The 18,495-nt window shown below is 35.9% G+C and overlaps 2 protein-coding genes across 4 annotated transcripts in view; one reads left to right on the top strand and one right to left on the bottom strand.

Moving 5' to 3' along the window:
* Positions 1 to 1,200: 1,200 nt before the first annotated feature.
* On the bottom strand, positions 1,201 to 7,915 carry LOC122134114 (purine nucleoside phosphorylase LACC1-like). Of its 2 annotated transcripts, XM_042730820.1 has the most exons (6): positions 7,316 to 7,915; positions 6,666 to 7,230; positions 5,162 to 5,340; positions 4,555 to 4,720; positions 2,380 to 2,605; positions 1,201 to 1,956 (listed from the first exon to the last, which is right to left on the bottom strand). In XM_042730820.1, exons 2-6 carry the CDS (start codon positions 7,204 to 7,206, stop codon positions 1,788 to 1,790), a joined length of 1,281 nt encoding a protein of 426 aa, XP_042586754.1. In that variant the 5' UTR covers positions 7,207 to 7,230; positions 7,316 to 7,915; the 3' UTR covers positions 1,201 to 1,787. The 2 variants fall into 2 exon arrangements, with proteins under 2 accessions (XP_042586754.1, XP_042586755.1); XM_042730821.1 differs by lacking the exons at positions 6,666 to 7,230; positions 7,316 to 7,915 and having other exon boundaries at positions 4,555 to 4,706; positions 5,162 to 5,298.
* Positions 7,916 to 10,833: 2,918 nt separating this feature from the next.
* Positions 10,834 to 18,495, top strand: part of LOC109096245 (ecto-NOX disulfide-thiol exchanger 1-like) — a 97,947-nt gene continuing 90,285 nt past the window's right edge. Inside the window, exon 1 of one of the 2 annotated variants that reach the window (XM_042730819.1) lies at positions 10,834 to 11,004. The gene's annotated coding sequence lies outside the window, so the exon portion shown is untranslated. The remainder of the gene's footprint in view (positions 11,005 to 18,495) is intronic. The other variant, XM_042730817.1, reaches the window with a different exon arrangement.

Below are 18,495 nucleotides of genomic sequence, written 5' to 3'. Positions count from 1 at the left end.
GATTTCAAAAACAGTATCATAGCTCCTAAACTATTTCTTGTTATGGTTTTAAACCTGTATTTAACCTCAGAATGATCTCAAAATAAGTCTGATTTTGTGGTGCTGGTGCTTTAAAATTCAATTATTATAATCTTAATTCAGGTGATGAAGGATTTTGAAAGTGACAGTAATCCGTGTTCAGCGCTCCTGTAAGGTTAACCCTGCAAACATTAGAAATATAGAAAAGTAATAAAAAAATAATAAACAAATGTAATCAGTTACATTAAGTAGGGACTAACTGAAATAGTTACACTACTTATTACATTTTAAATAGGGTAACTTGTAATCTGTAACCTATTACATTTCCAAAGTAACCTTCCCAACACTGGCTAGTAGTATAATATATGCTATTAGTTGAGGACTATGTCTGATGCATGCTTTAGTAGGTCAGCACATTGAGGTATTGACTGTGGTATGGTTTCCCCGTCATTCTGTCAACACTGAAAACACTCACTTGCCTTGAAAAGAAAAAAACACGCTGCTGCTTGAGTAGACAGTACAGGGGCTGACAATTAAGCTTTCTTCAAAACATCACGTCACTCTTGGACATCTGTATTGCCTTCCTTTAATGACTTGATAGGCAAATGTTGTGGTCATTTCAACAGCACGCGATAAGGGATAGCCGAGATGTTTTTGTGACATTGCAAAAGTGCTGTTGGAGACAAAAGCCTGCTGAAGGGCCCTTGAACACCAGCGTCTCTCACTAAATAAACAAGCTCGCGCCCTCTACTGTCGTCCTCTTTATTACACAGCCGAAGACAGATGTGAAGAATTTAGAGATATTAAACACATATTAAATAACGTTAAACAAGCAAATGTACACATATTTTACAAATAGTTTTATTATATGTGTTAGGCTACAATACAAAAATATATGATCCCACTTAGAATCTCGACATCTTAAGCTTGACATGACAAAATAAGCAGCTGTTTTCTCTGTGATATGATTTGGTTAGTGCAGTTACAGCAAACATGCACTAAACAATCAGTACTGATTATAATGTGAATGGTCACGATTAGCTAGCGATTAGCTCCCTCTAGTGTACATTCACCGTCTACTGTATTTTCACCCCTCAAAGAGTTATTAAAAACATCTAATTAAAAAACAAACACACAAAACACTTTCATACCGACGAATATAAACAGACAATTCCTGAATTATGTATTTTAGCAAGGTTTCTTTATTTCTTCCAATAGTTTGTTGTTGACTGTTGAAAAGGGCTTATACTTTTTTTTTCCCCACAAACATTAAATTATCTATTATAATTCATAGTTTTAGCAATTCACATTTAGCAATTCAAGTAAAATGTGGAAATATTCCTGCGATGTAGGACTATCCTTTTGTTTCAAAATGAACAATTTGGATATAAATACTATTTTAAATATAAATGTATATTACATAGTCTATACAACCGAGTGACAAAATCTTGAAAATGCTGCTGATCAGGACACCGACCAGCAGTAAGCTTTCAGGTAAATTTTAAAATCAGCAAATAAGGAAGTTCTACCTTCTACTATTAATTACAAGTGTATTTATTGTATGTATGTGAATCTAATTCTTCAGTCCTGTGGAGTGACAACTAACCAAATAAAAATGTTTATTTCAGTGTCCAACATGGGATAATTCCATACTAATTAATTTATTATATTACTATGTTTATGTTCTGTCATTTAGATTCTTCCCCATAAGTGAATACACGCATATGCGATGTTTCTGCACATTCGGTCAGAGCTTGGTGAATGCATGATTATTTGATCCACACAAAGCCAATCTGTGTCCCAAAGTTGAGTCCATCTCTCACATGTGAGAAGAACAGTTCAGGACGGCAGGAGGTGCAGAGAGTAGACTCCGATTGGTGTGGGATCCTGATGTCCTCGATGTGTTCGGGTTTAATTCCACCCCTCGCCAGCAGGATTCTGAAAGACAACGCACGATTGGTTGGTTAATCAAAAATATATAAAAATAATAAATTCAAAAGTACATTTCAAATAACATCCTCAAAAGCGCTTTACATAGTAAAAACCTTAACAATACAAAAACATAAAATAGACAATATATCACAAATCTGGGAGAAGCGAAGAATTAGAACTGGTCTGCATACATGTGCATCCATTTCCACGTGAGCAACAATCAGTCTTTGTTTCTGCTATATTCTAACAGAAGTGTATTACCCTTCACATCAGTCACCTTCATTTGAGAGGTGTTCATTACTGAGAGTCACTTCAGGGAGCGACGTGACCTCTTTGAGTGACACAGAGGACAGAGGGATCAATGAAACAGGTCTCCGGTTTACAGCTGGGGGCAAACCAGGCTTCCGCTGGTTGAACTTTCATGTTTACCTGGTTGCGAGTCTGATGTCGACATAAGGTCTAGATGAGTCCATATGTCTAACACAGTCTGGGTGTATGGCGTGAAACTCTCGGGCCGAATCTTGCTCCAGAGTAAAGCAGCACGGCCCAACAGAAGGACCGATCACACACACAATGTCTGCAGGCCTGCTGCCAAACTCTGACACCATGGCATTCACCGTTGCCATGGCAATTCCCATGAGAGTCCCCTTCCAGCCTGGGACACACACAAGAAATACTATTAATTAATTAAAGTACTATTAAAGAAATACAAGAACTATTACATTTATGCTATACCTGGAAGATAATTTCTGGAATATTATTTTAAGATGATAATATATAAAGAACACAGAAAATGATCATACTGTATGTATATAGCTCTCAAATGACATAAACAAGGATTATGTAAGCACTGCACAGCAATGACAGCACCACTGAGAATAACTCAATTACATGTACCCTTTTGGGAATACTCCAATTCCAGCTGCATTTCAGATAAAACAAATTGCTTTCTATGTCTGTGCATCATGAGTGTGTATTTTCTCTTCAGCTGCGTTTCGACTGACACAGTCCCTACACAGTGTTTACTAGCCTGCTCCCTGAGCACAGGATATCTGCTGAAATTCACTTCACTTGACAAAATGCATCCAGTTGGAACACCCTAGTCATCACACACAGACCAAACTTGACATAATATCTAAATATAACAACATAATATATTAATAAATGTTATATTTAGATATTATGTCAAGTTTTGTCTGTGCATGATGACTAGGGTGTTCCATCAGTAGGGTGTTATTAGAACTGGGTAGATTACTTACAAATTGTAGTCCGTTAGTAACATAATCTATTACATTACACATTTTAGGTAACATTATCCAACTACTTTTAGATTACTTTAATGAACATTGATTTAAATAGGATAATATGGTTCCATATTGATATTAAATGCAGAAAATATATTCCATTCGTCATAAATTGAATAAAGTATTACATTGTGTCAAGTTTTCCCAAAGTGGGGTTCGTGAAGGAAGTGCAGGGGGTTGTGAGTTTAATGATAATCTAATGATTAAGTCATAATGTAAAACTAAAATAAATCATTTTAAAATAACAATCAATCAAAATAATAACACGTACTAAAAAATTTAATATTTTGTTTACCTGCATATAATGTATGACTTTTAGAAAGGAACATTTAAAAGATGAAAATAATCTCTTGCTATTGTGTGAATACATGTAATCAAGTAATCAATAAAAAAAAAAAAGTAAGTGTAGCCTGATTATGAGTATTTTAAAATGTAATTTATTCTAATTACAAGAACTTAATTTTTGGAATCTGATTATTACATGTAATCAGTTACTACCCAGCTCTGCCTATATATTAATATTAATGTATCATTATATAAATATTAAGTTATTATTAATTCAATCACGGTCATATTTGAAAGCACTAAACTGAGTAATAAATGCTGATGCAAGTGTTAAGAACACACAACATCATCACAGACAAAACTTGCCATAATATAATATGTGGTATACAATGCATATTAATTAAATGAATAATAACTTTTATTATTAATAAATTGTAATGCATCTTATTTTATTTAGCTATGATGATGATGATGATATTCGTTGCATCTCTCGCACTTTATATCTGTGAACAGCTGCTTACTTAATACACCTAGGACTAATTAAGCTTAATAAAACACTGGCACCTCAACTGATCTTATCACCGTGTTTAGTTTACTCCTTTAGTACTGGAGTGATGCGCAGTGACTAGCGGGTTCATTTCCTTCTCCACATCCTATTAAGTGATGTACTGATGTTCCCTTTTTCCCTGTGCCATTTGCAGTGCTCTTCAAACTGAGCATGTCAGCTCCCTTCGGACTGGAATCTCATCTAAGTCCACGTCACTGAGAATTCACGGTCAAATGGAATGCACCTTTCCTGTTTCAGGTTATATGAATACATACTTCCTATAGATCTAACTTGAAGCTTTAAGTGAATCAGTATAAGGTTGCAGATCTAACCCTTATCCATCAGTTCAATTATTATTTGGGTGAACGAAACTTGTCCATTAAATGTTTAAACCTGTCAAATTTTGTTTAAAGAAAATAGTCTATTTGTAGGAGCATTAAGATTTTTTTGCAATGTGATGTGACTCACCTGCATGTGCCACTCCAATAACCTTTGCTACAGGGTCAGTGAAGAGTAGCGGCATGCAATCAGCCCCTGGTGCTGCTATGACAACACCCACCTGATTGGTCACCATCCCGTCGTAACTGTCGGGGGCGGGTTTGCCCATCACCCACACATCACTGGCATGATTACACTGACGTCAGTGACAAAGACACAGCGATCAATATGTAGAAAGATCAGTCAATGTCTGATGTATCAAAAATGATACAAAACATTAAACTCATACAAAAACTTTTTTTTTTTAATAAACTGTTTTATTAAAAAAAAAGATTTTCTTATTTCTTATGTCAGTCTTTACAGCGTTAATAATAAAGTTTTAATTAAATTCATATGTAAACACTATTTATATTTGTGCGCTAAACTAATTTCAAGAATGTACTGTATGCATGAGAATTTAAAAAGATCACAACTTTATATTAAAAAAATCATTATGTAGAAAATGATTAATGTTAAAGATCAGGCAGTGAGGCAGTATTAAAAAGAATGTAGAAAAATGCAGTAGCATGTGTTTAGAGTTATGATATGCTGCTTGCTTATAGACTGACTTCCTCATATGTTCTTTGTGATAAAGTACCTTTATGAGGTTGAACTGTTGAGGGTGAAATCCAGCCTGCAGGCCGAGCCGCCGGAGGTTCTCAGCCACCACGGCTCTGGAGTCTTTCCGCCGTGGGTTACAGAAGAGGTTGAGTGAGCTCAGAGTGCTGATGTAGGATATACCTCCAGTACGAGTGGAGAAGCCATGACTGAAGCAGTCTTTGAATGAGGAAGAAACAGAGACATAGATTGACTGTCCGGAAGGCATTTTAATGATGAAATAACATTATATAGTAATATATTTGAGCTTCTTCTTTGTCTTGATTCCAGCTCTGCTCACTCCGGACACTGCCTACATCAGGTGCTTACTGGGTCCCTTTAAACAGAATGGAAGGAGTTCCCATCTATGCTACATACTCACTGACTGCATTTCCTTTACTATCTGCTCCAAATGATCCATTAACCCTATAAAGCCTACTGGATCATATTTGATACTTGAATTTCTAAGGCATCGAAATTATCTAAATGATCAAAACTTTACTGAAAAACCTGTTGAACACAATCTTCTCCATGCCAGTTGTCACCTGATTGATAGTTCATACTTTGTAGGAAGTACAAAAATGTGCATTCTTAATGGCCACATCTGTAAAAGGCCTTTTAGTATATATATATATATATATATATATATATATATATATATATATATATATATATATATATATATATATATATATATATATTTTTTTTTTTTTTTTAAAGGGATGTGGTACAGTGTCTGTTTGCTGTGAAAACTAATGATTTTAGTAAAAGAAAGAATAACATTTATATTGTTATAAATATTGCAAGATGAACATATATACCAGACTGAAGCAACTAATCATGTTAAAATGTGATGAATCAGGTTTTTTTGAGGAATGTTTATTTGTTCATCTGTTAATCATCATTGTATTGCATTGCGTTATAAGTTTCGATCTAAAAAACAAAACAAATAAAAACCCTACAGTGCTTTGAACATAAAAGCATTTAATTAAGCATAATTTTAGGAAGTGACAACTTATATTATATATATATATATATATATATATATATATATATGTGCATTTTATTAAGTAGTCTATAATACTGTGATTAAAATTAAGTATTCAGAATTTACTTTTTGGCATATAAATAACAGCATTTGCACCAAATTGCATATTTTTGTTCGGTTTGGGCCACTGATTAAAATGAATGTGCTTTTCCTTCTTAAATGTAAGCTCTGTATTTAAAAAATGTTCAATAATAATAATAATAATAATAATAATAATAATAATAATAATAATATTTATTATTATTATTATTATTATTATTATTTCCCAGCTTTAAATGTATTATAGGTATATTTATTATTCCAAATGAAATTATCCCAGCACTCAGATTCAAGATTCCTGTATCACTAGTTTAAAAAACAAAAACAAAAAAAATGCTACTATTAACTATACATATTTAAGCATAAAAGTCAAATGTGCGTGGGGCTGTGTGTGATCATGTGAGCGAGCATGACTAACCTGAAATTAAAGGAGATCTGAGAACTGCAATGTCTCCTTTGAGCGCTGGGAGGCGCTGTAGAAACGTGCTGAGCTCATGTTTAGCGTCAGCTGCCTGAGAGCTGCTGTCTGTGCATGGACACAGGGGACAGCACTCACAGGACAGACTGTCAAACATGATACTGTACTCAAAATTATACGCAGAAGTGAAGAGGAGCTCCTGGTAGACCTGAAACACCCCTCTCCCGCGGCTCGAAGTCACGATCTTCACGTTACTGATGTCCTCTCTGTCTATAGCCTGTTTGAATGAGTATAACGCGGCTGAGCGCGAGCTCCTGCACAGGACCTGTGGGGAATTGATGAAACCGATAAACATCTCCTGAAGTGAGCTTCTAGGAAATCTGCCGGTCCCCACGGAGCTCTCCGGATCCGCGATGAAGAAGACCGGCTCTCGCGAGCCATCCCCGGTCAATGCACAGAACTCGCTAATGCGCTCTTTCACACAAGTGTCGTGTTGTGAAGAGCAGGCGTGTGTGAGATCCACGAGAGTTACAGCAGCCATCTCTGATCAGCAGTCGCGCTTGTTCTGATGGGATAGAGGTTTTATAGACGTGCAAACATACCTCACCTGGTTATAAATGTCACAAACGAGGAACCTTGTTTTTATTTACCACGATATCAAAATTTCCTCTGTGCCAGCACTTCCTGAATCGAGCGTAGCGCCGCCCTCAGTGGAAACTCCTCAGCGGATAAGCGCCTCGCATCGCATGTGCTGTGTACCTCAAGTGCAGACGTGCAACATATGACCGCATGTGACATTGCTCTGACACAGAATTTCCAGTGGGATGCTACAGTTTGCTGAATCGCTAGCTGTTTTGCAGACATGTAACAGACTGTCCGATTTCTCAATGAACTTCCCCATTGAGTCTTGTTCTGAGACTGCACTGACACTGTCAGTGAACCTTGCTTTGTTGTCATGAGGGCAATTCCTGCTATGCTATACATTTTCATGTCCTCATCAATGCTGGGTAGTCATCTGGATTAGTAATCAGATTTCAAAAATTAAGTAGGCTATAGGCTACTTGTAATTAGAATAAATTACGTTTTAAAATACTTGTAATCAGACTACAGTTAGTACTTTTTTGTTGATTACATAATATTCACACAATAGCAATAAATTAGTCATAATTTATCGATTTTCCCTAATTCTTCTTTTCCATCTTTCTAAAATAGCCTAGTGCAGGCGTGTCCAGTCTTGGTCCTGGATATCTACCCACCTGCAGAGTTCGTTTCCAACCCAGATAAAACTCACCTGTCTGTAATTATCAAGTGCTCCTTCAGATCCTAATTAACTGGTTCAGGGTTGGAGCTGAACTTTGCAGGTAGGTAGATCTCCAGGAACAGTAGGCCTATTGAACACTCCTGGCCTACTGCATATATACATTCAGAAAGTCTTCCAGGACGTTCGCACAAAAAACAGTCACTAGTCAGGGTGGCTATAATTACACTGAAAACTGAGAGGCCACACAGCATTAACCACTGGATTTACAAAAGTTTTCTTAACATTTCAACATCGAATCAACTACTGATGAACACGTTCATTTTTATTTAAATTATCACTCGGTAGGTTATTATGTCTTTGAAAGGCTTTTTTCTTTCAAACACAATAAAATGCACAAACTCACATTATTTCTTATATACGTGGAATCCAGGGCTTCCCAAACGTTGTCATCTGAACCTGTTTCACCTGACATATTTACTTGAAGTACCCCTGAGATTTTAAGTTATTAAATAAGTAGCACATTTGCCTGTTTACAGTTCACGTTGGTTAATGGTCACATGACTTGCAGGTAAACAAATAAAATATTGTTTTATTTCAGTTGTTGTTATTTTAAAATGATTTATTTTAATTTTACATTTGTATGATGTAATAAATTATTAGCTTTTTATTAAACACAAGAACCCCCTGCAGTTCCTTCACCAACCCCTGTTTGGGAAACTTCGATGTAATATAATGTTTAATGTACTCCATTTTATTATTAACAACGAATTAAATATATTTTCTATTTCTTTGTATTATAAATCAAATGGTACAGGATTTGACTATTTAAATCAATGTGATAAACAAGTTAGGTCAACAGTAATCTAAAAGTAGTCTCATTATATTACCTAAAACGTGTAAGGTACGGATTACGTTACTAACTACACATTTTGTCATGAAACTTGGAATCAGTAACGGATTACGATGTTTAGGTCTGCTCATCATATACAGTATGTCCTTTATTGGATAAAATATTAGAAAAAAAAATTAGATTATCACAATAACACAATAACATGTTAAAATTATTTCATTTGTTTATATGGATGTTGACATTTTTTCATGTTCTTGAATGCTGAACTAACTTCAGATATGGAAAACAGGCAAATATTCCAGGTGGTTCTTCACCATTTCCTTTCTTTATTAAAAATTTTTAATGCAACAAAAAAGAAAAAAGAAAAAAAGGTTTTTCCTGTGCTGTCAGTTTCACTTTCTTCTGTATTAATCTTTTGTAATATCCCTTTATGTAATAAATGCCAGCAGCATTTAATACAAATAAATAAAATAATAAAGATCACCCACAATAATGCCCTTAAAATGTGGTGTTTTATAAATTTAAGGGGTCTGTTGAAACTGGTTGCAGTATTTATTTTTCCAAAATCTGCAATACTCTAGTCAGAGCTCAGACGGTAAGATGAATGACCCATCAGTATTTAATCACATGATTATTATTGTTAGAAGTTATTTCGTTATACCGTACTCTACTGATTCCAGGAAAAAAGGAAATGACTAGAGCAGCTGCCTTATTAATTCTGTATTTCTCAGAATTATTTCACCGTTTGAATAGAACGTCATTTATGCAGAACAATGCTAGTCATAACATGGACACAGATGCTTGTTTTAGCAGTGGATACTGAGTACATGGTAAAAAAAAACTGCTTACACTTGAATATATATATATATATATTTGTAGAATCTGTCCTCCAATTAATTTTTTTTTGATTTACATACAGTAGGCCAATATGTAACCTCATGTCTGACCTTTATCCACAGCAGGCTTTTATAAGAAATGTCTTATGACTTTTGTACGACATGGTTCATGCTCATTCATAATATGATTAATGATTATTATCTATTTAATTATTATATTTTTTTAAATTTCCAACTTTATTTAATGTAACATGTTAAAGTGGGACAGGGCTTAAACCCCACAACTAATATGTGGTGGTGACTTATATTTGAAAGTCTAAGTGTTTTATGCTATATTGCATTAGTGGGTTTTCTCTGTAGGCTACTTGCTTAGATTACTGTAGATGGTGACGCTTGACAAGTGACAATATTTTTAGAATGACAATTTATGATCGCTATACATTTTGTAAAGCTAATATTTAAAGGACAGTTCAGTCAAGAAACTTATTTATCTCACTTTACCTGACGTCCCACTTTTGCTGAGCTCATGTTCATCCCTCAGTCACTTCCTCGTAATTGTATGACGTGTCATAGTGACGAGGTGATTATCTGATAGGCTTACTAACTGAAGCACGTTGCAAAAAACCGACGTGTGTCCAGCGGCCAACAGAGGGAGTACAATTACCAGATTATTTTGCCTTTACCATCATCAGCAGCGGTGCTCTGATTCTGATCTGAAATATATGCAGTAACCTCTCTATTAAAAATCACTCACATCGCGTATGGTCTTTTAATTTTGAGCTTTGTGAATTTCATGTACGATTAATGCAATAAATAAAAAGATCACAACACATCAAAAGCTTCTGTTCTACGTGAGATTCACATATTTTAGGCTCAAGTCTTCTTTAAAAAAAATCATAAAAGTAATACTAATATTAATAATAAAATCCACAACACTAAATTTAATATAAGAATACCGAAATTGTTTTTATGTTAAGTGTAATATGTTTTGCATTACGCACCAAACTGCTAAATACATCAAATAATGTGACTAGTTTATTGTTGCGTTGATAATTTCAGTAGGCTATAAGTCATTCAGTAAATATTGTCATTGCACTGTGTTAACATATTAGTCCGCCTCACACTTAACATCAGACAGAGACTTCTGATTATTTGTCAGGTTTTAGACATAAAAACACACGTCGGTTTTGCACGTGAACTGGGGTCGCTCACTGGAGGCAGTTCGCTGTGGACTCGTGCACGCTGATCCGTGTCGCGCGCTTAGTCTCTCAGCGCGTGGAAGCAGCAGCAGCACTGAAGAGCGACGACGGGCAGCATTTCACCATTCAGCTTGGTTCGCGTTTATTTCGCAGGATTATTACGCCGAATCACACCGAGGCTTGATTCAGAGCGGTAAGAGTCCTCCTTCATCCTCGGCGTTGCTGTATTTCTCTGTGTGCGCGACCCAGTCCTGCAGCGGCTGCTGGTTCCCATTCTTCTCATTTCATCAGACCGAGCTCAGCTCCATCACTATGTTTCCCCCTATCGAGGCATCAACATTTAAGAGCGGTCTATTTACAATTTATTTACATCCTGTATTTTGTTTTTTCTTAAATTGCGTGGTTTCTCTTAAGACGGAATTCGTATTATACTTGTTGGAATACTTGTTGAGACAGAATGTTTATTATAGGCTGTTGAATGTTGAACATTATATCAGTTTTGAAAGTTAAACGCGCAAATGTTTTATTTTGGATACACAGTTCACTGGAAAGAAAGCGACCCCGACTTCATGAGGGACATTATTTCGTTCACATAACACGATAAAAGCGATAGACGGTCACAGATAATAAGTTTCTCGGCTTTACGATGTTTGGAAACAGGCTGGAGACAGCATACGCTGGTTAAACCGTGCTTTGAGAATTGAAGTGTTGAATGTCGGGTCATTTCTGTAGTTTGTTTTATTAATCATGGGGTTTCGCGAGCGTCAGATGCTGGAGCGGCTCTGTAGAAAGGCCGATGCCCTTGATGTCATGTCACCTGGGCGACCGCTTCAGCACCATGGAGAGAGTCCTGAGGAGCCCACGGTACTCTCATCCGCTGCCTTTCTAGACTCGCGCATTAACAACTTTTGTGTTGGGCTATGTTTGCTGTGACACACTCTTTTTTTGTTTGTTTATAGGTAGGCAGTGTTTGCTGTGACACTAACAAAACAAGCAACACTTTTAAAGTCATGTGAAATTCAAGTATGCGGCTAATGTTTTCTTTTATAGGACTGTTTTTCTCGTCCTCAACTTTGATTGGCTTACTGCAAAGCAAATTTGCCTTGAGTATTTGTTTGGTCGCATATAGAGAAATGTTATTTTAAGGCGGGACTAGATATGAGTGTGTGAACACTTTGCAAAAAGCCTCTTTTTTAAAGGGGTAATCAGATGCCCATTTCCACAAGTTGATATGATTCTTTAAGGTCTTAATGAAAAGTTCATAAAAAATTTTTCTCAGTGGTAGTGTAAAACAACTCCCTTTTTTATCTTGTCAGCTCTGTTTAAAGCGAGGCGTTTCGGTGCATGTTCCTTTAAATGCTAATGAGCTCTCCTGACCCCGCCCCTCTCTTCCGTGGGGTGAAAACACTGGGTGAATTTTTATCATTATAGGGTGGTTGTGTACAAACACTGCCAACACACATTTATGTTCAAACAACATGTTAAAGTGAGTTTTGCATCCGATGACTCCTTTAAGTCAGACTTTGATTTTTTAATCAGTGCCTTTATTAAGAAGCGGCAGAGCAGACACTGCTTGTTAGCTACTCTCTTATTCTTTCATTGAGAGAGTTTAGGCTTTTTTGAAATACAGGTCACTGCCACACTGTACAACTTCTATTGGTCAATGGTGTGAATTTGTCCACCAAATTGAATTTGCTCCGTTCCACTCACATATGTTGATCCCGTCCGGCTTTGCTTGGTTGGCTTCTTTTGTAACTATTTTTGTTGACAGTGCAGCAGATCAACTAGTCAGTTCCTGTCAGAACTGTAATTACTCGATCTTAATTACTTGCTTGTTTAACTGTGTAAAAGCAATATCATAGGTACCTGCAAAATGTGCTGTTAATCTGAATACAAACGATTACAGTCTGAATGCAGTCATTACAAACTGCTGTTCATTGTATGTCCCAAAAGCTCCTAAAAGAACACAACAAACTCCTTTTGTTTTTGCACACTCTTGGTGAATAAAGCTAATTCTGATTCTGATATTCAAAAAATACACTGCTTTAAATGCAGTTGATCTCTCTGAACTATCAATGCAGCTCTAGTACTACAGAATGTAACAGATTTCAAAGAAGCCAATCTTTTGTTGAAATGGAGAATTAGAAATGGTTTGATTTCATTCCGATTAGAGTATAAACAAAAGTCCATTGTAAAACCTGCGAATTTCTGTTGACCTTTTAGTTACAGTGAGGGAAAGTGCTCTAGAAATCTTCACGGGCTGTCATTGCGATCAGGCACTGAACTCGGTGTGTATTTGATGAAACATTATTTTCCATTCTGGGTCAGTGAAGTACCTCAAGTACTATTTCTGAAATGATAGCAAATGAGTTCTTAATGGACGGCCAAGCAAAATCAGTACAAAATAACCAAATCCACACTTTAATCAGAGCTGGCAGTAGAACCTACAGTGAAGACAAAAGAAATGTTGAATGCTTGGCTTGCTATTTATTATAATACATAAATAATATATTTCTAGACAGGGGTGCAACCGGCACAAGAGATTTCATTCTGGGCCCCATCTGGTTCTGTGAAGCACAGTAAAATTAAAGAGGAGACTGGAATATTTGTTTTTTTGTTTGTTTATAAGTGCATAAATTTGAAAAATGTGTTGTTTTTAGTCTTATATATTCATGACTGGTATATAGTGAGATATGTATGACTTGGTGTATAAACATGCAGTCAGATTATTGCAAACAAACTGACTGTTAAGATAAATCACAGATGGATCTTTAGAGGGAGATCGAGATGTAACAAGTGTACTGTAAGGAAGATGCAGAGCTTTTTTATTGCTGCTGCTTTTCTATAAAAGGTGCTGTAAAGAGAGAAAGAGATGCATTGATTACGCTGGTTGTGGAATTAGACTCTGATAGAAATATCATGTAAATGTGACGTTTATTTATTTATTTAATTTCATTTGAAAAAGCTTGCACATGTTTCTCTGCACTTCATTCATGGTAATTAGAAAGAAGCATTCCCGTCTGTATTGACTTCATGGCAGATTCATGAAAATGAAACAATGCATCACATTGGATTGTTTTAATAGCATCTTGCCAATACTACAGTTAAGATTTGAAAGCTATTACAAAGCTTTAGAGAATCCTGGAAACATTCCCTCACGCACTCATATTGTTTACAAATGCAGTCATACGACAAAAGAATGCCATAACGATGTCTTCCCTCTCAAATTAAATTACCCTCAGTAACTAGATTGGCATTTTAGTTTGTTCCAATACTTTCCACAGAGTCTGTTTTTTAAATCTTTGAATCATCTGTGAGAGTAAAATGTCCTACTGCTGGCCAGTATTTTTGCAAAAAAAAAAAAAAAAGTTTTTTCCATCGATCAAAAGAGTATCCAATTAGGCCCAAATGCAGATATTTCTTCTACAGGCGGCTTTCTCATCAACTGTTACTTGTAGCGCTGCGTGAACTTCCAAATAAAGCATAAATTGTAAAGATCAGCTGTGGAAAATTGCACTTACCAGGTTTCTGTGCTGATATATTCTTAATAGGTCTGCTGTTGATACAAAGTCACTTCTCCTTAAAGGAACATTCACTCAAAAATGAAATTTTGCTGAAATTTTACTCAACCTCAGGCCATCCAATATGTAAATGAGTTTTTTCTTTGTCAGAACAGATTTGGAGAAATGTAGAATTACATCACTTGCTTACAAGAGGATGCTCTGCAGTGAATGGGTGCCGTCAGGATGAGAGTCAAAACAGCTGATACAAACATCACAACAATCCACAAGTAATCCACACCCCTCCAGACTATCAGTTAATATCCTGTGAAGCGAAAAGCTGCATGTTTGTAATAAACAAATTCACAACTACGGTGTATTACATTTAAATAATCTGGCCAAAAATAGTGTCCATAATCCATAATGATACTTCCTCCAGTGAAAAAGTGCATTTCCTGTTTTCCACTCACATCAAAATCCACGATCATATTTGTTTTAAAATTGTTTTTGCCTGTAAACTTGATTTGTACATATTTCTCTCTTGATTTAGACAAGATAACTTTTTCACTGGAGGATGCAACATCATGGATAGAAGACCCATATTTTAGCTGGAAACAACAATTTGAATATAACACATTTTAATTATAAATTTGTATCTTACAAACTTTTCTTTTCTTTGTGGATTACTTGTGGATTATTGTGATGTTTTTATCAGCTGTTTGGACTCTCATTCTGACGGCACCCATTCACTGCAGAGCATCCACTGGTGAGCAAGTAATGTAATGCTAAATTTCTCCAAATTTGTTCTGATAAAGAAACAAACCCATCTACAGTACGTCTTGAATGACTTAAATGTTAAGCAAATTTTCATTTCTGGGTGAACTATTCCTTTAATTGTGTGTTTAAAGGCTAAATGCTAAATCTTTCCTCTTCTCATATTTTATGTCACACTTTCCCTTACAGATTTAGGACACTGTGACGTTGATGCTATTCTGCAAGGCACGCTTTTCCTCGGCTTACCAGCTGTCTCCTCAGTCTTGCAATACTAGGCGTTATTAGAATATTATTAGAATAATCTCATCTAGACCCCCTGTACTTTAACACATGATCGTGACCGCTGTTGACGAGACTGTAATTGGCCCAATGTGCCGTGTCCGAGTGAGTGGGCTGAAGCCACTGTATCTCACTGCATCTCAAAGCAGCAGTTATGAAAGCCTTCTTTGATGTTAGGATGTTTTTCTGGGACGGCTTTTCTGCCACAATAAGCGGCGTTATCCTTTGGAGGGGGCTGTGAGGCCCGAAGTAAGGCTTGGCAATAAATCAAGTTATAATTTAATTTATATGGAGATCCATGGAATAAAGTTAGCAGGAAATGCAATTTGCTGCCTCTCAGATCTCTGAATAAACATTGCTTGGTTAGTACAGGACACAAGGAGCCCCTTCAGTGAGAGTCAATCTGGTGGGTCGCAGATCTGTTGTGTTGCTGGTTCCGGACACAGTTTAGTTTAGAAACAATTTCCACTCAGAATTTGCTAGTAAATTTCACAATTAATAACAAAAAAAACAGCAAGTAATACATTGAATTAAAAGTGAAATTTTGAAGTAGAAACTTGTTGCAATAATGTGCAGACAATTATTGACTAAGAATCATGAAACAATTAGAAGAAACATTTAGAAACCAAAAGGGCACATTTTTGTTTACTTCTGCACAATAAAACAATTTAACGATAGTTTGCCACCTTGTAAAATCTGGATTCTGAATTAAACCCATTAAAGTACCGAGATATATAGACAGCTATACTAATTAAACTCCAATGAGCAGGAATAGGGAAATGTTTTTCTTTTTAAAGAGAGCTGTTTTCAATAATTAACTGTGAATGACTGTATTTGCCTTCTATTCAACTAGCTTTTGTTGTAATTACACATTTTAAGTGCTAAAGTTAATTGTCCATGGGTGGAGTTTACAGTGTTATTTCATTCTCGTTGATTGCTGAACGGCAGGGTCTGGCTGTTAAAATGGACGATTCTTTCCTCATCTCTCTTGGGTTTTCATGTCAGTTAAAAAGTCAAAGATTTTTGGCGACTGCATTGGAATTTTTGTTTTGTTTTCAGGACAGAGTGCTGCGTGACTTCAGCTATGTTACTTTGTCTGTAGAGGTGCATTTGCTTAGTCTCTAACTGACAGGGGTGCTATGGAAAAGAAACAGACCGTCTGTCTCCCCATTACCAGCCTGTGGCCAGAGACAGATTATTATTCACACACACAAACCTCTGCCTGCAAATAGTGCAGCAGGCAGTGATGCAGAAGCCTTCAGGAATGGGAGTTAATGGTCTTTGCTGTGTGTGTCTCTCTCATTTGGTTATTCAATCCTTCCATTCTGCATGCTTTACTGCAAGAGGATTGTGAAAGGAAAAAACACTCTTAGTGTGGCTCTGCTTCTACACTGCTGAGAAAATGAGTTTTAGACTTTTTTGACATTATTATTATCACTGTAAAAATTGTGTTTATTATTTACGCTGTATTTTTACTGTATTTTTGCTCAAACTGTTCTGTGAACTCAATGTGATAACATTATATTACTGTGTTCAGTTTGAAGGTTTTTATTTTTATTTTTATTTTTTTTTGACTGGGATCTTGCACTTTTGAATTTTATTTATTTTCGTCTAGTTTAGAAGCATATTTGGTTACTCTATATTACATATATATGGATTAGCTAAGCTTGACTCTTAAAGGAATAATTCACCCCAAAATAAGCATTTGCTAAAAATTTTACTTTTATAGAAGATGTAAATTATTATTTTTTCTCAATCAGTAGAGATTTGGAGAAAATTATCTTTACATCACTTGCTATGCAGTGAATGGGTGCCGTCAGAATGAGAGTCCAAACAGCTGATAAAAACATCACAATAATCCACACCATATGAGTCCTGTAGCCATAATATTACATTCTCCAGTGAAAAAATCATCTTTTCTGAATTAGGGGAGAAGTATGCACAGATTAAGCACTGTTTACCAGTGAAACACAGCCCAAAACAGTTGTAAACAAATATGGAGTTTGATGAGAGAGGACAACAGTGGATTGACTTGTTTACTGGAGGAAGAGTTAATATGGATTATGGACTGGTATTTTGTTTGTAATGTGTATTTAGTCTGTTTTTATGTGTTTCTTTTCTCCAGCTTCATTTCAATAGTAGGTCCTCCTCATTCTGGCAGCCACTGTCCTGACCCTGCACTGCATCACAGGACATGCACAGATTGAATAAGATAGTATCTCTCCAGGCGGAGAGCATCAGATTGTGCTATTGCCTTGTTTTACATTAGGTCTTGGTTTTACTCCAGGTTTTAGAGCTTGCAGCACAACTCAAATAACCCGATTTGAGCTGATCTGGAAGATATAACAAAGTGAAAAGGCGAGTTCATACTAAGTGCACAGAGCATGTTTGATATAGGCTATGCTCACAAAATATTTACGAGGATGGCAAATATAATGAAAAATAAAACAATATAAATTTAATGTCCTTTCTCTGCCAATACCATTTGGTGTGATTAGGATACACCCAAATGTGAACAGTTCAAATGTTAGATGGTGTCACGAACAGTGTTTCAGTCCAACACACCTGGACTCATTCTGTCTAAAGCCAAGTGTCTCTTTGGAAATACATCGACTGCTCTCCAAATTATTTTAGTGTTTTTTTTTAACTCTCTGAATGAGCTGAAAGAGAAGGTTAGGTTTCTTTTTTTTTTTTTTACCCTTAGAAAGCTAGATTTTAACAGATTTAACAGTAGAACGCTGTGCAAATGATGGCTAATGATTTTTACCAAATACAATGAATCAGTGGACAAATACTGCATGATTGCACTGATATGCTAAGATACGGAAAATCCTTTCAAAGATGACTTTCATCTCCTCTGGCTCTGTCCTGTTCAAGGACAAAGGCTCGGAAAGGTGGGGGAGGGGAGACTATGAAGATATAAGAAGAGCTGGACCACTGACACGTACACACTATTGGCCCCCTAACATATGCATGCACTAATCGTTCAAATCATTTAGGTCAGTATGTTTTTTTTGGAAAGAAATTACTTAAGCTTGCATGCATTAAATTGATCAAAACCGACAAAAAAGACATTTATAAAAATATTTATATTTTAGATAAATGATCGTTATTTGCCAAAGAATCCTGAA

Source organism: Cyprinus carpio, chromosome B9, assembly GCF_018340385.1.
Source record: "Cyprinus carpio isolate SPL01 chromosome B9, ASM1834038v1, whole genome shotgun sequence".
Classification (NCBI taxonomy): Eukaryota; Metazoa; Chordata; class Actinopteri; order Cypriniformes; family Cyprinidae; genus Cyprinus; species Cyprinus carpio.
This window is presented reverse-complemented; position numbering and strand designations above follow the sequence as displayed.

Bases quoted from the DNA above. Each gene is read 5' to 3' on its own strand.
- LOC122134114 (XM_042730820.1), bottom strand. From the start codon at position 7,206: ATGGCTGCTGTAACTCTCGTGGATCTCACACACGCCTGCTCTTCACAA. The intron at 5,341-6,665 runs GTTAGTCATGCT...CCTCATTCAAAG, and splicing joins CAGATCTCCTTTAATTTCAG to ACTGCTTCAGTCATGGCTTC. The intron at 1,957-2,379 runs GTAAACATGAAA...GTTGTCTTTCAG, and splicing joins GACATCAGACTCGCAACCAG to AATCCTGCTGGCGAGGGGTG.